At 39.8% G+C, this 23,280-nt stretch overlaps 2 protein-coding genes across 5 annotated transcripts in view; one reads left to right on the plus strand and one right to left on the minus strand.

Annotated features, from left to right (window-relative positions):
- Positions 1-812: 812 nt before the first annotated feature.
- On the minus strand, positions 813-23,000 carry LOC106083472 (ribonucleoprotein RB97D). 4 transcript variants are annotated; one of them, XM_013246514.2, is made up of 5 exons: positions 22,898-23,000; positions 22,595-22,824; positions 15,794-16,029; positions 9,180-9,666; positions 813-1,130 (listed from the first exon to the last, which is right to left on the minus strand). In XM_013246514.2, exons 1-4 carry the CDS (start codon positions 22,898-22,900, stop codon positions 9,185-9,187), a joined length of 951 nt encoding a protein of 316 aa, XP_013101968.2. In that variant the 5' UTR covers positions 22,901-23,000; the 3' UTR covers positions 813-1,130; positions 9,180-9,184. The 4 variants fall into 4 exon arrangements, with proteins under 4 accessions (XP_013101968.2, XP_013101966.2, XP_013101964.2 ...); XM_013246512.2 differs by lacking the exon at positions 813-1,130 and adding an exon at positions 5,982-6,161; XM_013246510.2 differs by lacking the exon at positions 813-1,130 and adding an exon at positions 5,982-9,001.
- LOC131995010 (uncharacterized) overlaps positions 16,835-23,280 on the plus strand; it is a 268,050-nt gene continuing 261,604 nt past the window's right edge. Inside the window, exon 1 of the mRNA XM_059362509.1 lies at positions 16,835-17,418. Coding sequence (XP_059218492.1) covers positions 17,067-17,418 — 352 coding nt within the window. The 5' untranslated portion in view covers positions 16,835-17,066. The remainder of the gene's footprint in view (positions 17,419-23,280) is intronic.

Consider the following 23,280-nt stretch of genomic DNA (forward strand, 5'->3'; position numbering starts at 1 on the left):
ATTTAGCTATGTCCATCTGTCCACGTTAATTGCAGGTCGCAATTTTCATCCGATCGTTTTCAAATTTGGCATTGGCATGTTTTTCGGCCTAGAGACGAAGCCTATTGAAATTGGAGAAAATCGGTTCAGATTTGGATATAGCTCCCATATATATGTTCGTACGATTTGCAGTAATACTGCAATAAAATGGTCATTTGTTAACCAATTCCCTCGAAATTTGGCAGGAAAGATTTTCTTCTGACTCCCGACATTACAGAAAACGGATTTCATAGAAATCGGTTCACATTTGGATAAAGCTCCCATACATATGTTCGTCCGATTTGCAGTAATACTGCAATAAAATGGTCATTTGTTAACCAATTCCCTCGAAATTTGGCAGGGAAGATTCTCTTCTTTTGACTCTCATCATTATAGATGAATTTCATAGAAATCGGTCCAGATTTAGATATAGCTTTCATATATGTATTATCGCCCGATATTTACTTCTAGAGCCATTGCAAGCGGATTTTTGACTAATCTTGCCAAAATTTTGCACAATGCTTTTCTCAACAAGTACCACATTATCTGAGAAGTTTCTCAAAGTCAAATTTTTGGCTAATTTGCAATAATGTTGTTATTTGTAAACCGTAGTTAGTACAGTTTGAAGATATTTGCTCGAAATGTGATAAGGATTTTAGAACAACCCATCTGAAAACATCCGGCGAGGTCCATCAAAATTGTATGAGAATTAAATATAACTCCAACTTTGTACCTATAGGGAAGGTGTAGGGTTGTTAGGTTCTCCCGGTTTATATATGTCATGTACCCATCCATAGGTTTGCGTATGGTTTTCAATTTTATTAGCAATAAAAGATAAGAAATCTAGAATTGATTTATATACATAGGTATAAAAATATTCGTAGACTCATAAATAAAAACAGATGTCGCTAATTGGCACACCGTTTGAAGTCGGATACTAAAAAGGGGTCCCTTATCATTAAGCTTGAAGCAGGATCGGGCAGCACTCAATGGAATGTTCGTGGGCAAATTTGCTACATTTCACTCCAGACCATATTTAGCAGGTGTAGGAATAAATCCATAAGTCGCTTTTCGGTAGCAGCAGCCGTCCCAACCACAAAAAAAGCAGGCGCCTGGAAATATGGATTATTTCTTCAAGTTCTAGCTTCATAAAAGTACGCCTTTAGAAAAAGACGTGTGTCATGTAGACCTTCACAACATTCATGACGACGAAGTAGAAGCATAGTTCTATACTACTCAGAACTAGATTCAGCTACCTAAACTCCTTTTGGCAAGGGAAAACGTCAACGTTCAGGATGTGTGCCCCGCATGCAACCAGAGACAACAAAACACAATTAAACTATCTGTCTACCAGACCACTTTGGAAGCATCTCATTTTAGCCAACGATTGTTGGATGTAAACAAACGTTACAAAGGCAACACTAAACATGTTTGTTGTTTGTTTGCTGATTTTTCCATTATAAGATCTTTTTTCAAAAAATAGTAGTCAAATATTTACCCAAAATAAAACAGCTGTAGCAAAACAGCTGTTTTCGAAAATTCGAATTTCCCTCTCCCAAGTTGTTCCTTTCACCATTCGACTACCCCATCGCCAACCGGAATAAGGGGGATTATTAATGATATAAATACAGATATATGTAATATATGCATTAGGGTGGGAAATTTGGAATGCATGCATACATACGTGCGGATCAATATGTATGCACCCGTATTACGCACTAAAGGGTTGCCAAAATGATAATCTACGACTAATTGGAAGAATTTTTGTCCAAGAATGCATGGGTCTAAACCGAGCTTCCGGACCAACAAAATAGAGAAATAGTAGACCCAGACCGAACAGCGGGATATTGATGCAAGAATACTAGGAGCGAGAAACGTATGTTAAATGCTTATATTTGGTTCTTTCTCTAAGGGTTGCGTTTGAGCTCTAAGGGTAATAGGAGTGAGAGAAACGTATGTTTAATGCTTATATTTGGTACCATTTGGTACTTTTCTTACGGTTTACATTAGAGTTTTAAATTTAGCATGTAATTAAATAAATTATGCTCCGTACGGAGTTGCTTCAACCAGTGTTGCCACTCGAGAAAATTATATCCTACCAAAATTTTAGAAAAATCCTACCAAAACCAACCAAAACCTTCCAAAGAGTTGGCCATTTTGCCATTCCATATGTAATTCATAAAATTGTACATTTTCAACTCTACAAAGTACGCATACTAGACCCTCATTATATTGATAGACGATCTGAACATGTCCGTCCGTCTGTTTGTTGAAATCACTCTGCAACCTAAAGTTCAAAGAGGGCCTATATCTTGATATAGCACCATTTATACTGATCTCCCGATAATAAATCTTGCGTTCATAAAGTTGTATTTTTGCCCTGATTTCAATGAATGATTTGAGCCCAGAAATAAGCTTTTACTGTCCATTTTCACTATGCCAGTGAGTTGCTTGGACCCCTCAACGTCTGACTATGGACCAGATCTGACCATATTTGTGTGCAGCTGCCAGCCATATAGCCCAGTTTTCCGATTGAAGGCGATGAACGTACAAAAGCCTCATTTGTTGCCCAGTATTTACAAAACCTACTCCTTTTTCCTCAAGTTTGAAGCAGTGAAACCCCCTTGTAACAGTATTTGGCTCCTCGACATCTATGGTTTTATTCGCACTTTTAACGAATACAAACAAACGACAAGAAGTGAGATAATTTTGAGTATCTTCGCAGATTTTTTTAGTTAATAACTTGGTATTTATACATTGGAAAAACCTACCAAAAATTGAGGTCAGCCTTCCAGCCTACCAACAGGTATCGAGTGGAAAGTCTCAGTGATGATCAGGCGGCATCGGCTCTTGCTTAAATACTAAATATCAATGAGAAGCCGACTTATTGGCGTCCTTAAAAACCAATGACAATCACGTTACCGTGGTAGCCGGTTTTACGCACCGGATTGACCAGATAGGACCCTCATCGGCAAGGGCGGCCGCCTCAGTGTACGTGTTCGTCTTTTTTTCGTCATGGGAGGGGCACATCCCAGAGTCCCTTCTCCACATGCTTCTGATTCGTGCCGGGATTGTAAAGAACCCCGTACCCTGGTTCTGTTCGGTTTGCCAGAACCGCCTCCATCATAGGTCGGTGTCGGTGAGTTGTAGGTGCATATAGTGGGTACATTTTCGGTTTTGCTCTGGCCTTACGCCACTTTGGGAGTATAGTTGCACTGAATATGTTGCATGGTGCTGTGCGAACATAGACAGCAGTGGGTCACAAGCACCGTCGTCGTCGCCTTCTGCGTCCTAGTCGGACTATATACGCAACTGCAGCATCCCAGTTCCAATATTGCCAGGCTAGTGCTAGAAATGGCATCTTTGTTGCAATTGAATTGAAATAGTATGAGAGGCAAGATCGATGAGGTAGTGGATTTTATGAGTCGAAAAACATATTGTTTTCAGCGACATATTGTTGTCACTCCTACAATGTGTTAAGTAAGAATCGCTAAGGAATGAAGGTGAGGGATTGGCCTTCCTTATACACCATTCCGTGCAGTATAGACCCATGTCGCGTGCGACTGACGCTATTAACCCCAACATGGATTGCATGGGGATAGCTGTCAGGTCCGGTACTGCCGAGATAGAGCTATATAAGGTGTAAATAGTAGTTGTAACCTAGCTAAAGGCCAAGCTTACTAGCCCGACATAAGTGGGCTACTGTCTCGCCATAATCGTCTGGTTCTAGGGGACTTTAATGCGCATCACACTTCATTGCATTCTCCCCTAGATAACGGCCAGCGTGGCATAGCTTTGTCAGAGCAGATTGAAGGCTCCACGTTCTGCACGGTGAATGAGGATGCCCCCACTAGGATTATGAGGAGGTGCAGCAGCTCGCCAGACATTTCCATTGCATCCCCCGATATCCTCAGTGACGTATCCTGGCAAGCCGTCATCTCTTTGGGGTCAGACCACCTCCCCATAATTCTGACCATCGACCAACCACCTGACTACATAACCTCTGAGCGCCGGACGTTTATCAACCAGAAGAAGGCCGATTGGGCTGGTTTCAGAAATTATACCAATCGCCGCTTCAGTGAACTGCCATCCCCCTCGGATGTGCTGGGGGCCGAGGGGAAATTCCGAGACATCATAAACGCAGCAGCAGCTCGCTTTATACAACCCGTCGAATACCCCAAGTGAAGCCCAATTTCCCGGCGCATGCAGTGGTACTCGCAGACGAGCGTGATGGGATTCGTTGCTGAATCTGGAAATAAACAGGCTGAAACACTTGGAGCAATGTAACTTAGGCACTGGTTTGGGCAAGCTGTGGTATACTGTTAAGTCACTCTCGAACCCCTGTAGGCGGGACGACAGGACCTCAGTCACTTTTGGCGACGCAACTATGATTGATCCGAGGAGATGCGCCAAGTTGTTAAACCGTCAATTAATTGTGCATCCCGAAAGTGACAGGGCTAGGAAGCGAGCCATTGGATTCGGTAGTGGAAGCAGCAAACAGTTATCGAGTGAATGAAGTTCTCACTCCACTCTTATTGTCCCCGGTCTTCTGGCGCATCATTCGTCCTTTGGAACATAGGACGGCAATTATTTTATTAATCACTACTTATTATTTTAAAGCAATTTTTGTTACTTATACTTACCCATAGCCAATGCCTTAAGATATTATTTAATTGCATTTTTCGCCTTTGGTATTTACTCAAGGGCTGCACAAGCCGAATTAAAAGAAACCTTGATAGCTGTGACAGCATGCTATTGTATTGTTAGGTCATTCCGTACAACCACAGGCCCTGACAACTGCATATTCATTCATTTTTTATTAATCAAACATCAACTACCCGGGCTTTACATTGATGGATTTAAAAACTACAGTGATGAAGAAAAGAATTTGAGAATTCCGGATTGAACTCAAGAATTGAAACTGGCTTCACCGTGATTAAGGATATTGAAGAAAAAGCTGCGGCTTCTAGTATTGAGAAAGAGCTGAAAATGACGACCATAAACGAACCGTAGTATGCTATGGAAACAATTTTGAAGTTTAAGCAGATTAGTCCTATTGGATCTGTAATATACCTCAGCACCATACAATATATGAGGCATCAGCAACGAATGGACCAGCATATCTTTTGTTTGTGTGGTTAAAATAACATTCAAATTGTAGAGCTTTTTAAGTATAAAGTTTAATTTGGAGCAGATATGTGCAATGTGCAAGAAAAATACAATATCATAATCAATTACAAAGCCCAATGAATTCATAATATCAGTCGATGTGACAACATTGTTTCGAGGAGAGATGATGACGTGAGCTATTGAATACCACGCAGCTATCCGATTCAAGTTTTGAGCTCATTGATAAGGGGCCTCCTTCTTATAGCCGAGTCCCAATAGCGTACATCTCTTTTGGGCATAGTTCCTCGCCGCTGACTTTTTTTCTGATGTTCTCACCAGGATTTGAAACCAGGCGTCCAGCTCCATAGGCGGACATGCTGAACTCTGCGCTACGATGGCCTCCACAGCTTCTTGCAGTACCAAAAAAATACTTTATTACAAAATAGGGATAAAGGTTTTATGATGTCTTCCCCCATTTTGTCAAATGTTCGTTTAACGCCATCATATAACAAGTTAACAAATTTCTTTCGGCTTTTTCTTTTCTCATACGTTTTCAAAATTAACACTGATTCATTGCAGGTATGCCGGGTTGCTGTGATAACAGTCAATGGCATGTGATTGTTTCTGCATTGGAGCATGTGACAAAGGGCTGTCGAGCAGCCCTCATGACATGATGTTGGGTTGATGATCGCATATCGTGGCAATGCATTTGTTGCCGACAGATGGCATTAATAGAGAACAGTTTCACGTATGCAGGCTTTGAGTACTCACCAATCCATCCTATTTTAAAGTAAGAATTTCGAATGCAACTCCACCTTCCACATTCGCCAATGTTTAAATGAAAAGCAAACAGATTGGATTTCTTAAGAAAAAAATTTATTGAAAAAATATGTATAGCATTGTGAATGGAAATTGTAATTGCAATACTTACAACATGCTTCGTTCGTCAATGCCTAGGCGATGTGTTTATAAATCCTAACGGTTTTAATGTACATATGTATATACAAACAATACAAGCCACATAACCAAATAATCTTCAAGGAAAGGAAAGGAAAAGAAAATCCTGGCCTTTAGTCATGTAAAATTTTTCTACGGAAATATAAGCAAAAGTACAACGGCCATTCAACGTGAAAGGCGTCACAATTCCGACCACCAATTATCTCAATATACTAAGCGAAAACAATTTGAGACAAAATCAGATATAGTAACAAGGTCCTCAAGTCATTCCACTTCAATCAGAAGAACTCAAAATATTAGAAATGAACCAACTTAGGAGATTATGGATACTTACAAAAGTAGCAGGGAATTCTTGTCTCCGACCAGAGACAGCAAGATTTAAATAGTATTCATTAGAATACTGTAGCAGAAAACAACAACAACAACCTGGAGCCCATATATGTAGCCTGAAATCTATTGGTCTGGGATTGGCGCTTACGTGCTGGGTGTGTATTCCACTAATAACCATGGACCACAAACCACTTTTTTACACTGGACGCGCCCCATCCAAGATTTAGTATTCCAAATTTGAAAATACATTTAACAGAAACTTTGGTAACCAATAATTGAGGAAGACATAATACACAGATAAAACGTCTATAGATCGACCGCTGTCCTGACCTTGCCATAGGCCATGTTGAACTGCACTCGTTCAGCAGCCTCGTTCGCTAGCCGCTTCATTCAGAGGCCTAAGGTCCTTTGTGTTCGCCCTTGATAAAAATATGTGAAGAATCTTACACATAGAGAGCCACCGTAATAAGGTGCAAGACAATAGAACTAAATAAGTAAGGACGGCCTAAAGACGGACCTTTTAATACCCTACACCACCTTTGGTATGCAGGCTGAGTCGCCAAAGTGTAAATTTGCTTAAATTTGAAAGGAAGAAATTCGACCACAATCTGTACATTTGTGGGAGCATCGGAAAATTGCTGTGCAAATTTTTAAGAAGATCGGTTAATATATGTGCTTGCAAAGGTCCTAGAAGCAAAAATTGGGAATACAGGAAGGAAGGAAGCTGTATATAGATCTGAACGGATTTCTATGAAATTCAATAATAGAATCCTTCGTGAGAACCAGTTGAAAATAGACCACATTTTGCAATATTTGTCCGAATCGGACGAACATATATATGGGAGCTACATATATCCAAATCTAAACCGATTATTTTCAGTTTCAAAAGGCTTAGTCTCAAGTCGGGGCGCCTCGGTAGCCGAGTTGGTAGCGTGCTTGGATTACCAGTGCAGGGATCGTGGGTTCGATTCCCGCCAGAAGCATGGTCTGTCGCTACTGTGGTATCACAGTGGACATAAAATTTGCTGAGACTGTAAAGGACTGCCACTCTTAATTAACCTAACCTAGTCTCCAGGCCAAAAAAGATGTGCATGCCTGTAATTTGTGCACAAATTAACTTGCACACACCTACAGACGGACGGGCAGATAGACGGACAGACATAGCTTAATCGAATCAGAAAGCGATTCTGAGTCGATCCGTATACATATCAATGAACTTTTCTTCGGGGTGTTGCCAACAAATGCACTAAATTATATACCGGATTGGCCTGAAGGAGTCCTTCATCGGCAATAGCTGCCGCTTCAGTGTACAAAACGCTGCAACCACTATAAATATTGTATATATATGTAGTGGTGTAGGGTATAAAGAGAGAAGGATAGGGAAAACAAACGCACATGACAAAGATGAAAGAAGCCAGGAGGCCCGAAAAAGAGTTTTCAACGTTGAGAATTTTCTTCTGTCTGCCACTTCAGGAGTCTAGCAAGAGAGCCTTGATAGCTTTTTCCATGGCTCGAAGAAGCTGTTTGCACCGTCCAACCAAACTCAACCTTATATGACCCGTAGTAGCCAGAGCCTTCAGCGCCACCTGACTGTCCACGTATATGGTAAAGTCGGAAGAGGCATACGCTCCTGCATCTCAATCGTCTCCTGGGTCGCGAAGACCGAAGAAAATACTAAGTTGAAAAGATTAAGGGGAGTAAAACATCTTCAAAATTAATATTAGGGTGTCCTTCGTTCTTAGCTTCTCTCCTTGACCAGATAGCAAGGCACTTCTTGGCATAGGTTATCATTTTAGCCTATGCAATCCATAACCAATGCAAGTAATAAGCGCTGCATTTAAGTTAGAAAATGTATAAGAAAAAATATAGAGATAAGAAAAATACTAGATAATGATAAAAATAAATATGTATATTAGAAATTATTTATTAATACTTTGCAAATGTTGACATACAGTAAGAAAACCCTCAATTGTGTATCCAAAATCCGAGCACAATTTTTAAGCAAGCTTTAAAATTACCAATACGTGGACGGGAATTTCTCCTGCAAATCTCTAAAACTCGTTACTGAACTGATTTTCCAACTTTTTATACTGAAATTTGTTTAATAGTCAACCAACAATAAGAATAAAAATTCACTGTAAAATAATCTACCCAGATACTTGAGCATACTTTGCATCACGAATCAAGCAAAAATATTCCTTCTTTCCATTATTGCATCATACTGTATAACTGCATATAACACTTTTTTATATCGTGGTATGCAGTAAAAATACACAATAAAAAACATAAACAATAAATATACGTTATATAAGTCTATATTTGCATAAAAATATTTATAGTATGTTATATGTAATTGAAAATCGGATACCAATCAATATGCTTATATATATATATATATATAGATATATATTGAGGCTTGGAAGTACTCCTTTGCTAAATGATCAGCTCAGTGTTCTGGAACAATATCGTCAGCTTATACAATAATAATCCACCAGAATCCAAACGTGTGTCCTTCCATTTCTCTAATATATATTTTCTAATATACGATTTATACAAAAGAGGTTAATGGGTACTAATAAATATAGACCTAAGTAGAAAAATAAAAATTTATGTATATATAAAATAAACAATAAAGGATGACATTTCTCTAAAAATAATATCATATTATAAAGAGATAAATATGTTGAGTGTTTACGACCGTGATGTCATAACTAAGCAACAGTTTCTTTTATTATTTAAACATCGTCGAATTTACACAAACTTACCTAATTCAATTGTTGTAAGGTTTCATTCTGTTCCCATGTAATTTACTACCTTTATCGGGACCGCCATTATATGACTGCTGATAGTTTCCATATTGATTTTGATTAGCTGGTGGTGCTGAACTATTCCAACCATTTGCCGCAGAAGATGCTCCTGGTACTGGTGGAGTACTGTATCCCCAGCCATTCCATGCTGGAGGTGCTCCGTAAGCTGGTGGCGGAGCTGGAGGATAAGCGCCCGATGGAGGAGGTGCTCCCCAACCTGGAGCACCATACGGTGCTGGTGGATATCCATACGGAGCGGGATATGGGTAAGGAGATGCCTGTGGAGGATAACCTGATCCCGGTGGTGGGTAGGGAGATGATGCCGGTTGTACACCACCAGGTCCTTGTTGTCCAGTTTGGTGTTGCTGCATTCTATTTTGATCTGGTTTGTAGTTTGACTTTTTAACATCCACTGCGATATGTTTAATTATGTGATTTTGATGCACTAAAGTTTGAAGAAAAAGAAGAAGAAAACTTAGATATCTTTCGCAACAATTTGCATCTTGACTAATGAAATTGGTTTGTCTAATACAGTACATACAGATGATCAAACTATTTCCGAGCACTTTCATAATGGCTGATGGAATATAGAACTAGTGATCCCATTACAGAAACCTGGAAAGGATTCGATGCCCCTCCTCTTGCCTGTAACCAATATTAACCACATATTAAGGGCAGGCCATGCGATAAGACGATCCTTTTGGCTCTGGACCTGTCGAAAGCTTCGTCAGTCATGCCATGCTTATTGAGGACATCGGTAACACGTCCCTCCAGCCAGGCCTTTAACTTTGGATTACGAACTACAGTGGTGGCCAAAACATTTTCAACCAACACAGAAATTTTTTAAAAACTAAATTTCCTCTGGACAATTGAGGGGATGTTAGCACACTGAAGCGGCGATTGGTATACTTTCTGCAGCCGATTCAATCGTTTTTTTTCTGATTAATAAACGACCAACGCTCAGAGGTTATGAAGGCGGCCGGTGGTGAGTCTTATGGGGAGGTGGTCTGATGGAATGGAAAAGATTGGCGAACTGCTGCACTTACTAGTTATCTTAGTGGGGGCATCCTCATTCACCGTGCAGATTTTGGAGCCCTCAAACTACTGTCAATGATATGCCCCTCTGGTCGTTGCCTACGGTAGAATGCCATAAAACGTAATGCGCATTAAAGTCTCCTAGAACCAGCCGATTATAGCCAAACAGTAGGCCACTTATGTCGGGCCTGCAAACTTGGCCATTAACCGGGTCACCAAAAAAGCGGTCTATACAGGAGCCGCATAATTTATCACCGGTCGCCCGATCGCCTTATAGGTCATCAACAGTGTTTCTTGGTTCATTTCCCAGGTGCTGCCGACCAAAGATTTAAGGAATCTGATCTTGTTCCCGGCACTTTCGCAGTTCGTAGTATCGTGGACCAACATTATATGCAGTTTTGGAGGGTTTCTCCCAAGATATTTAGGTGCCACATCGTTGGAATCGTTTGTCCATCAAAATGTATACCAAGCTCTCTGGTGCAATCTGTTGTCCAGGTGGTGAATAATGTTACCTATGATTTGGTGGGTGAGATTTTTAGGTTACAACTTGTGAAAAATTCTCCTAAATCCCGGAGGTAAATATTTACTTGCTCGCACTGTCCGTTGATCTTATACTAGCTCGATCAGGTAGCAGCAGCGCCTCTAGTGTCTTTGCGACCTGGTACAAGAGAGAGATTGGCCTGTATGAGCCCCTTGTTCGGCAGATTTACCCGACTTCAGAATTGTGCCACTCGACCTACATTCCATATGTCGGGAATCACCAAAATTGACAGATTTAGGACATCCACCAGGTATTCCATTCCCACTTCACCCAAAATGTTGAGCATCAACATCGATAGTCCATTCGCCCATAGCTTTCGATGGCTAAGGTTTTATGACCTCGACAACATCTTCTGTACTAAATAGTTGTAGTTCAGTTCTGAACGGTAGTTTCGTGCCTTTCTTGGGGTGCTCCATCTCGTCTTGTTTCTAGTTGAGTGCAATAAATTTGTCAATTAAAATGATTTGCACATCGTTTTCCATCTAGTATCTGTTGTCCATTGAAGGCAATTGCGACTTGGCATGTGCTTCCTTATCGGTTTGTTGAGTGATGTCACTGTTTGGCACAATCTATTGGCACCATAGCGTTTTGCATTTCTCGACCAGTCTCGCTGCTTTGGCCGTGAAATTAAGATTAAGGGTCAGCTGCTGTCGTGATGATTAATCGGAGAATCCTTGCTGCGCTGTGACAACTGAAGGGGCGGAATGAGTCTTCAGTATGGTCCCTGAAACCTGACCAGTATGTCTCTTTCTGGTTAACGTATGTTCGGCGTTTGTAAATTATGAAGTCATTCGGACGACGATGCGCTATGATAATTGGAATGTGGTATGAGGTGACTAACGTAATGTCAAGAGCAATTTTCCACAATCCTGGTTTGGACGTAGTTATTTATGGTGCAGAACGGGGAGTTTATTATTCGTTCCACCAGATCGGTACCTCTCTGGTCTCCACATGTCCCGAGTTCCAGAGTGCATGTTGAGCGTTAAAATCTTCCATGATTATCCGATTCTCGCCCACAAGCAACACTCAAACATCAGGGCGATAGCCGGATCGGCAGGAAGACGCAGGCGTAATATACACATTATCGCTGTTACATCGATGACATCGATCACATGCGATTCAACATGTTCATCCTGTAATCTCTGGTCAGGTATGATCGTCCTGTATTTCGCTGGTTGGTGGATTATGAACGAAATGTCCCCGACGTAATTTCTCACTCGATCTCTTCGTATGACGTTGTAGTCGTCTCTTGGATCGCAGTAATCGTGACGCCATGAAGGCCGTCATCTCTGTTATCTTATTCCGGAGGATGTTACAGTAGAATTGCCTTTATTTAATGCTATCCTGGGTGGTCACGCTGACGTGTGGTGTTTAGTTTGGGGCGTTGTGGTAGGACCGACCTATGGTGGCGAGACGTTGGGCAATTATTGTGTTAGCCGAGGTGGTGAGTGTATCCGTGAAGGATATGGTGGGGGTGGAGGAGGCGGTGTTAGTTCTAAACGCTAACGTGGATTGGTTCGCGTAGCATGCGCCCACATAATGCACTCTCCAGTCTCTACGCCCAGGAATGCGTGAGCAATTTCTACTTTCCGGTGATAGATCCCAGAATTTTAAGTTGTACACCTGACTGATGTTGTTGCTTTTGTTGTGGTAGCAGTGTGTTGTACACTTAGAAATGCTTGCTGCAATCTAAATCTTTTTGTTGTAAATAATTCAATTCCCACTCATTTTGTTTTTGTTTCATAATTCAACTTCTCTAAATGATTATTTTTAATTGTCTTCTCTTGAAAGTCTTAGATTCTCTCGTCAGTTTCAATGTCCTGCAATTTCTCATCACTCTTTTATTTTTATTTTCTTAAACGTTGAGTGTGTGAATGTAACTCAAATATATGAACATATTGATGTTGGTGCTATAAGTGCTGCAGTTGTCGAAGAATATGTGTCTTCATATGATTATTCTGACCTATTCAGGACTTCTGATGTTAATGAGCAACTGAATCTGCTTTATGATAAATTGGTTGAAATTCATTCGATCTTTCATGTTCGCAGAAATAGGTGTTATTATACCAGAAAAGATTTGAAAGGCATGCAATTCGATATAGCATTTCTAAGGGAAATAGCTTCGCAAACTTATCATCGTGATCGTTCTGCTGCAAACTGGAAAGTTTGTTGCAGATGCCGCAATAAAACTAAGCCGATTATTAGGAAGGTAAAGTCAATAGCGCATTCGAAACTATTTGATGGCCAGGTGCATAAGGAAATGTTGCAAATTTTGGATAATGATGGGATTGGGGAAATTCGAAGACTTTGGTGATGTGAGCGTGGGGATTTTAACAGGAAATTTTTGTCATATCAAGTATCGGGAAGCCAGGCTTTTCCTACACTTCCTAATATTGATGATGATTTTTTATTTCGCGCAGTAACTAGGATTGAATTAATTGATGCGTTTTAAATAATTAAATCACGAGCTGTTTGATCTGATAGATAAAGTTAAATTCCTTGAAGATTGTTTTTCCTTTTATAAATGATTTTGCGTTGAATATTCACTCACAACAGTAATATTTCCAACCACGTGGAAGAAGTTATACCTATAAGGAAGAATGATGCGACTGACGGTTACAGGCCAATTTCAATAATGACTATATTATCAATCAGCCTATTTTGAGGGGATTATTATTACATGATTGTCAGTTAGAATTAGGTCTTATAGGCCTTACTAATCTTATCTGTAAGATAGGTTTCAATATGTGAGTTGTAATAATAGATGTTCGAATTTGTTGGAGGTGAAGAGTGGGGTGACGCAGGGTTCCGACCTTGGTCCGTTACTATTTATACAGCCCAATTCTGAAAATTCCCTGGGAATAAACTCCCAGGGAATTAATTTCCCCCTCGAATAAAATCCTCCTATTCTGACTGAATGGGGAACGGAAAATTTTGGGAGAGGGAATTTCGAATTTTTGAAAACAGCTGTTTTGCTTCAGCTGTTTTATTTTGGCTAAAAATTTTACCATAATTTTTTGGAAAAGAAAACTTTAAATGGAAAAATAACCAAAAAGAAGTTATAAAGGTTGTTAAAAAGTTTACAAGAATGTTAATGTTGCTTTTGTAATGTTTGTTTAACTTTTTTGTATTTTGATAGAGCACAATTATTACCTGTCACGAAATTTCTGTGTTGTGATAACAACTTTTCATCCTCATCCAACAATCGTTGGCTAAATGAGATGCTTTCAGAGTGGTCTGTTGGACGTTGCCAAAAGGAGTTTAGGTAGCTAAATCTACCGTATAGTTCTTGGGCAGAACTACTTAAGTGAGTAATATAGAAGTTTGCTTCGACTACGTCGTCATGAACGCTGTGGTGGTCTGCCTGACCACCGCTGCTTTATCTAAAGACCAACATTTATGCAGCTAAAACTTGTATATTTATTCGACATTCCGGGCTGCAGCAGCTTTTCTTGCTGGTTGGGACGGCTGTTGGACTATGGGTTTATTTATATCCCTGAGGCGTGAACGTTGCCATATGTGGCACCAAGTATTCTTAAGCAACTGATGGTCTGAAGTGTAATGTAAATAACAGGCAGAAGACTTCTTGCATATCAATGAGTGCTTCCTGATTCTACTTTAAGCTCAATAATAAGGGACCTCTTTTTAGTTTTATTTTACAACATCTCTTTATACAAATGGCTCTAAGGATTCATATTTTATGAATCACATATTTTGATACCTTTGTATATCCCGTGGCAGCCGGATGTACGTTCCGTATTGACCCGATGAAGACCTTCATTGGCGAGAGCTGTCGCCTCGGTTTACAACACGCTGCTTCAACAACAACCACTACATACAAATGTATATTCTTATACCAATTCTAGAATTTTCGTATTTTATTGTCAATAAATCTGAAAACTTAAGCAAACCTTCTGTGGTGGGTACATGACATTTAAGCTGGTAGAACTTAACAAAATTTTTCCTTGTTTTTGATGAATAAATGAAATGAAATGAAGTGAAGTGAGAAATAATTTCTGTACATTATACATTGTTCGTAAATAATAAGTGGTAACATTTTTTTATAAAAAAAAATTAAATTCATAATTTTTTGTACTAACTCCCTTCCATTTGTTTAGGGGAATTTTTCTCAAATTTTATCGTCTCATTCTCCCCTTTATTTCGATTTAGAATACCTACTTTTTTCCCTGCGAGACATTTCCCATTTTCCAAGTTTGTTTAGAATAAGGGAAAAGTGAACGAACTCCCAGAAAATTGTTATTCAGAATAGGGGAAAAGGGAATAGGGGAAAAGGGAATAGGGAAAAAAAACTCCCAGGGAATTGATATTCAGAATAGGGCTGATAATGTTTATGAATGATTTGTTTGTTGCTATTGAAAGTTCTAACTGCTTACCATTTGCTTTTGCTGATGGTGTGCAAATTTTATTGAAAAGTTCTTCTGAATTTCCAGGAGTTTTGCAAGGAGTTATTGACTTCAGTTTCTCTATACTAATGGAATGGTTGCAAGTTAAGAATCTATCTGTAAATACCAGTAACTCAAAGGCAATGTGCTATGCAATTAGGTCTAATTTGCCTTTAGTTGTCTGTATATGGCAGCCGGTTGTACGTACCGGATTGACCCGATGAAGTCCTTCATCGACAAGGGCTGCCGCCTCAGTTTACTGCACAGTGCTACAACAACAACAACAGAGTGGACCTATACTTTTTAGAGCATGAGGTTCAGCTTGAGAATGGCCATGGAAAAATAAGTAAGTGAAATGTAGTTACCGAATACAAATTTATAGAATGCAAAGCCCTCTATAAGTTTAAGAATTTGATATACCTTAATTTCTGATACCTTGATATTCCCTAAGATTGAAGACTTAAAAACTTTAATTTCTTTTATAATATTGGTGAGTAAGAAACCCATATTTTAAATGTCTATACTAAATTTAAATATCTTCTCGATCGCTTTCACTTGGTCTGAGGTTACTTGAAAAATCTATCAATACTTACACACAGCTTTGTCAGCACAATCGGGATCCTCAAATTCGACATATCCGAATCCCCGTCTACGTCCAGTGTTTTTATCCACCAAAATCTTAATTCCCATTACCTTTCCAAATTGTTGAAAATGCTGTCTGAGTGCGTGTTCATCTTGAATATCTTTCAATCCTCCGACAAAGATTTTCCTTCCAGAATCCTTATTTTTTGGTTCTGACTCGACTATAACGCGTTTAGAATCGATGGCTCTGAAAAAAATATAGTCTCACTTATCAAATGAACTTTTTTATATATTTTTTGGTTATAAGGGTAATACTATTGGGTTGCCCAAAAAGTAATTGCGGATTTTTCACATAGTCGGCGTTGAAAAATTTTTTCACAGCTTGTGACTCTAATTACATTCTTTCTTCTGTCAGTTATCAGCTGTTACTTTTAGCTTGCTTTAGAAAAAATGTGTAAAATAAGTATATTTGATTAAAGTTCATTCCAAGTTTTATTAATAATGCATTTACTTTCTTTTAAAAAATCCGCAATTACTTTTTGGGCAACCCAATATATTCACTTTAGCAAAATATTTTCGTGATTTTTTTTTTATAAGATATTTTGAAGCAAAATAACTTGCTGACTTCATTAATAGGACATTCACTCATTAAGGCTGGTACTATATTCGGTTTTTACAGGGGAAAACATGTTTTTCATGGTTACTTTTTTGAAACACTACAAAAATCTCAATGATAAAGGATGGTACTATATTCGTTTTCAGTGAAATTTTTTCATGATTCCTTTTTAGATAATAGATTTTGAAGCAAAAAAAAAAACTTTGCTGATTTCATTTGGAAGGACATTCCCTCACTACTTCTGAAAAAATTTTCATTAAATAGTACTCCATAAAGGTGTGAAACCAACACGACTTTGTAGTCTCATTCACCTTAAAAAATATAATGTCAAAAACCATACCCAACATCATTCAACAATCATATGTATGTACATGACTGACTTTGCACAGTTATGAAAATTTACATTTGACGTAATATATCAATACTTTCACTTCTCGTTTGACGTTTGGCTGTGTATGTTGTCTGGCTGTGAAGAAAAAATTTTATCGTGAAGCATCGTGGTTGTTCTAACCTGTTAATACGTGTTACACATATTATTGGACTCCTGTGGAGCTCCTAGATTTACTGGAAGCTGTATTTTTTATCAATTTTAACTGGAAAAAGTGTTTTTGGTGTTTTGTGGTGTGAGTGGTGGGCAGCCTGCTTGATTGGCCGCTGTGGAGGCCGAAATGAATGAGAAGGAGGAGAGGGCTGGGCCCTCGGAGACGCTAATTTTGTGTCGTATAGACACAGAAATGAAGAGAAAGAATTTGACGAATTCCAGAAAGAATGAAAATATTACCTTTACTGGTAATGGTGGTGGTGCAGCTACTGTTAATGGCGTGTGTGTGGCAAATGGTAATGGTGGTGTTTGTGCTAATGAAGACAATGTCAATGCAATTGATGCAAGTGGCTCGAATGAAGTGGCGATGGATGGTAATGAGGTGAGGAAAACAAGGAGGCGAGAGGAGAATGACGTGAATGACCCTAAGAAAAGGAGGATTAATGACGCTGATGTAAGATATACCCCAGAGCATTCAGGTGAGTGTTTGGTACTAGTTGATACATCTGAGGCAGATGGAGTTAACAATAAAAAAATCAGGAATGGCTTGTATTTTATATCTAAAATAAAAGATTTGAAATCGGATGAGTTTCAAAAGATTAAGAAGGTGGTTGCGATAGGGGTTACCCTATACAAGCTGACTTTTGATGATTGGGAGTCTGCGAATAAATTTATTGATAATGATGAGTTGAGGAAGAGGAAGTTGAGGCCTTTCGTGCCTCGGAACTTCATTGAGACTTTTGGGGTTATAAGGGACGTTCCCCTATGTTATTCTGAAGAGGAGATTATGGCTAATTCGACGGCTGGGAAAAAAATAACTTCGGTAAGAAGGTTTACTAGAAGAGATGCGAATGATCCCACTGTGTTTCATCCAACTGAGACGGTCAAGGTTGGATTTGCGGGGGATGACCATCCACAATGGATTATCTTTGAAAGGACTGTGCTGAATGTCAGGACCTTCTATCCGGCAGTAAGGCAATGTTTTAACTGTGGAAGGCTAGGGCATACCAAACAAGGATGCAGATCAAGAAAACGCTGTATTAAGTGTGGTAGCAATGAGGCGACTTGTGGAGGTGCTTGTGAAGAGAAGAGGTGTATTTTGTGTAATGGAAATGGCCATGTGGCAAAAGATAGGGATGTATGTCCGATTTGGCTGAAAGAAGTTGAAACGAACAAGATTATGACAAGAAAGAAGATGTCAAAGAAGGAGGTTTTCGATATGTACAAGAACCAGAATAGGTTTGATTTATTAGCTGATGATGACCAGTTTCCTGAGATTATGGGGAACAGGAGGACGAACAAGGCCACCAACGGCTGTGAAGACAGCAGAGAGAGGGAGGTAAATGAAATCCTTACACCGTACACCTTTAATTCTGTAGTGAAGAGACAGAGGAAGCCCTATATTCATAGACCTGGAGCTGAAATGCATCCAAGGATGTTTGGTGAGTCTCAGCCAGCCACGCCGGTGTACATGACTGATGCAGTTAGAACTTCGGAGCTGGAGAAGGTAACGAAAGAAATGTTAATATTTATGATGGATTTTTTGAGAATGACAGGCAATTCGATGGCAGTGGATGCCATGAATCATTTCGCTACTCGACTAAGCAAGTTTGGGGTGAATACAAATGTCCCTGTAAGCAATATGTCTAGCCTTACCAGTAGTCATGGTAAAGATACTACAATATAATGTGCAGTCGTTAACCAAAAATGGGAATTTTGTTGAGTTTTACCTTAACAACTACAATTTTGATATTGTGGCACTTTCGGAGATTTTCTCGGAGTGTCCTAATAAAAGAAATAAACTAGCCAATTACAACTTGATACAGCGATTTAGAAACGATGGCTATGGGGGAGTGGCCATTGGTTTCAAAAAATGCATTAGATTCGCCAATGTGGTATTTGATTCGGAGTATGACATATTGATTACTAAAACTACAAGCCTGAACAAGAATTTGGTGATTGCCTCAGTGTACTTTCCACCATCCCTGCCGCTTGGTGTTTTTTTGAGGGAGGCTGGGAGATTATGTTCCTTTTTGGAAAGGTTTCAGAATGTGGTGCTAATGGGAGACTTCAATGCCCGGAATGCTGTGTGGGGTGATACGATTACGAACAGGAAAGGCAAGGAATTGGAGGTGATTATTAATGACTCCAGACTCAAGTGTATCAACAATGGCAGCTGTACTTTTAAGAGGAATGATGACACGGATGGTTCTGTCCTGGATCTGACTTTTGTGAGTGCTGATCTGGCAGGTGCGTGGGAGGCCAGTCAGGGTTACCTAGGAGGCAGTAGACATTTTCCCGTAACGGTCAGCATTGAGCTGACTGGGGTGAAGAAGACGAAATTTCTGTCCAAGAAAAAGCTGATGCAGTCGTTGAGTAAGCTTGAACTAGAGCCAGATGTTGGTCTGATTGAGAGTGCCATTGGAAATGAGATGAGCTATGCGATGTGTGAGGTGGAAAGTGCCCGTTCCCCCAAGTTCTGGTGGACAGAGGAACTCAAGAGACTCTTTAGAAAGCAGCTGGCTGCTACCAAGAAGGCTAGGAAAGATCCGAGTTACAGCAATCTAGAGTTGGCAAGGAGAGAAGTGGAATTGTGGAAGAAGAGGGTAGCTGAGGCGAAAAAGGAAAGTTTCCTGAACAAAATTAATGAGATTAACCATACTCCCAATACAAGGGAGGCATGGAGATTTATAAATAATGTCAGAGGACGAATGAATCCCCAGAGGGCTTTGTGGAATGAAGAAAATAATGAAAAATATTTGGAATACCTGAAGGGTCAAGTTGTGGATGCATTAGGTAATGCAAGGAGTGTTGCTGTGGAATCAGAGTGTGGGACGGTAGAGCCCTTTGAGTTTGAGGAATTTGAAAATTGCTTAATGAACAAAAGGATGCGATCTGCGGGTGGGCACGATGGTGTGACCTATGCAATGTTAAAGGCGCTGCCAGGAATCTCCAAAAGGGCAATTTTGATGGCGTTGAACAATGCTTTTCTAAGTAACGACATTTCTGACAACTGGAGAACAATTAAGATTGTCCCAATTCCTAAACCCAACAAGGACTATAATGACATTGCTAGTTTTAGACCGATCTCCCTCATTTCGGTCTTTCTAAAATGCATAAATTTAATGATCAAAGACAGGTTGATGGACTATGTGAAGTCCTGTGGTGCTGTCCCTGCTAGATCTTTTGCATATTTCAAAAACAGGTCCACTAATACCTGCATTAATGAATTGCTTCATAGAATTGCAATCCTTAAGGCGAATGGCTTTAAGGTAATACTTCTCTCCTTGGATATAAGTAATGCCTACAATTGTGTGGACATTGGATTATTGCATGACATACTAACTGATCTTGGTTTTAATGAATGGTACTGTAGCTGGATATATAACTTTCTCTCTTTAAGAGTATTGAAGATGGGCAGGAAGGAGGTGGTGATCAGGAATGGTATCCCTCAAGGTAGTTGCCTTTCACCCGTTCTTTTTAATCTTTACACGGCAGGCCTGCACTCACTGGAGGATAGAAATACTTTAGTTTTTCAGTATGCAGATGACTTTATTCTGTTGTCATTTAATCGGGATTATGACCTAGCTTTAGTGAACCTGAAAAGTAAAGCGACTCTTTTTCGGGACAAATGCGAAAGATTGAACCTGTCCTTCAATCCGGACAAGTGCCACACCATGTATTTTGCTAAAACCAGCCATAGAAAAGTAGATCTTGTGTTGGAAGGGAGGAGTGTTGAACATGCAAGACAGATAAAATTTCTGGGAAGGCATATCTCGTGTTCACTAGCGGTGAAAGGGCACTATGACTCCATTAGGCCGGATGTAGGGGGAAGAATTAATATGCTGAAATGCTTATCGTCTATAAGAGGGGGTCTGCACCCTAAGACAGCTCTGAATGTGTATAGGAGCCTGGTCAGGTCCAAGTTGGAGTACTCCAGGACGACTACGGCGCATAGCCCACATTATATAAATAAGCAGATACAAAGGATGCAGAATGGAATGCTAAGGAGATGTTTGGGGGTGTCTAGGTCGACCCCTGTGCACGTTATTTATGCCCTGGCCCATGAATTACCCCCTGAGCACAGAGCGGCTCTTCTTACGGTCAAGGAGTTGCTCAGGCTGCGAAGGGACAACTTTTACCTCTATGACATGGTAGCTGACAATCCCAGGGTTAAATCCAGCTACAGTCATGTATATAATGAATTTAAGGATGTTTTTGACCGGGTTGGGGATATTATATGTCCGATTGCCTCTAAAAAGATCTCTGTTACACTCAACCGATTATCAGACAGAAAAGAAGCTACTCCTAAGGAAGTTATAAAGCAAATCTATAACAAAGAATTCTATGAATATAAAAATAGTGGCTTTACGATTTTTGCCACAGACGCCTCCCTATCTGAGAATGCTACTGGATGCGGGGTCTTTGTCCCCACTCTGGGGTACAAGTTTTATTTCAAGATTGATTTCAAGGCCTCCTCTACATTTGGGGAGCTTTGGGCGCTATACAAGGCCTTAGAGATTGCCGTTGAGGATGGGCATGAAAGATGCGTGTTCTTCACAGATAGCCTTGCGGCCTGTAAGGCTCTGGGCAGTAAGAACATTGATGATTATGTGGCATCCCTATTTCATCAGAAACTGAACTTGTCTGACATACAGGCATGTCATGTGGTCTGGGTTCCGGGACACTCCGGAATTGATTTCAATGAGACAGTGGATGAGATAGCCAAGCAGGCAACTGAATGTGGTGCGCCGATGGAGGCCGAGCTGTCCCACAAGGAGGCTATGAATATTATAAAGAGAAGATTATGGGAAAGATGGAATGATTGTTTTGCTGGGACCTCGAGAGAAAAGGGCAAATTTTTCTATCGCCTGTACAAAGATGTTACTGAGAAACCATGGTTTCTCAGGATGAACCTTGATTCGGCTGAGGTGAGAATTATCAACAGGCTTCACACGGGACATACGTGTGACAAAGTTTATTTGCACAAAATAGGTGCAATCTCCACTCCGATTTGCGACACGTGCTGGAAGCCCGGTACAAGCCACCATGCCATTTTTGAATGCACCAAATATGATGTGCTCCGTGGGAACTATACTTTTTTTAAACGCCACAAGGATATTGAAGCCATACTAAGTACCAAGGAGGTTAATACTTATAAAGCACTCGTTGCCTTTATTGTGGAAGCGGAGATTAATTTGTAAAAGTTACGATCCCTTGTTTGAGAATATAGGGATACTCGATTAAGCTGTGATTGGAACTGTGATATAACATAGTGCATATGTTATAGTATGCGATCGTTGACAACTAATTATACTTTATGCCAGTTTACTGGCTAGGATTATATGGATTTTACCACCTAAGACACTGTGATAATAAATTAAGATTTTCAACATTCTCTTTTAGCAGCGGGCCTGCTTCGTTTTTAATCAAACACTATTATACCACTCACACTGGGTCTTGGAGCTGTCTCCCACTGCTGCTTGGTCCAACATCGTTTTATCTACACGCCCCTGAGGGAGGGGTATAGGAGAAGCTGTTCATCTGATGTAGACTGGGTCTACATGCAGTAGTTAATAACCTGGCTTTTGGTGCCTTATAAGCATCGCCATAACTCAACCCACAACCCAAAAAAAAAAAAATATCAATACTTACTTTCCATCCACGACATGTGGTCTTGCTGCCTGTGCCTTATCAACACAAGAGACATCAATGTATGTAACAAATGCAAAACCCCTGGAACGACCAGATATAGGATCACGTCGTAATGTTAAATCCACAATTTCACCAAATTTACTATAAAATGCGCGCAAGGAATCCTCTGTTGAATTTGGCGACAAACCGCCCAAAAACAATTTACGTATATGATCGCCTTCACCAGTAATCTAAAAAAGCGTATTAAAAAATTAATACAAATGTATATAAACGAAAAAGGCTACTCTGTATATTTAGACTTACCATTTTGAATTTTTTAAGGCACTTAGTATTACAAAAATAAACCAAAAAGTACGAATCCAACAACTGAAAAGAAAGAATTATGTATACTAAACTAGGAAGCTAAAAGTCGATATTCGACTTATCGATTAATCGAATAATGTCATTGGAATAGATTATAGTAAAATACAGCCTATACAGTGGGATGAGGTGTTGGCGTCTGTCAGAAAAGGACAAGTAGTGGAATGTGGCCAACAACAAAATATAGTGAACTATCTGTCAAAATCATTGATTAATGCAACTCCGATTTTGTATATGTAACTAGTTCACGACAATTTAAATTGTGTGAATAGTTCTTAACCATAATACACACACACAACCAAAACTCGTTGACAGATAGTGTACTT

Source organism: Stomoxys calcitrans, chromosome 2, assembly GCF_963082655.1.
Source record: "Stomoxys calcitrans chromosome 2, idStoCalc2.1, whole genome shotgun sequence".
NCBI classification, from domain to species: domain Eukaryota; kingdom Metazoa; phylum Arthropoda; class Insecta; order Diptera; family Muscidae; genus Stomoxys; species Stomoxys calcitrans.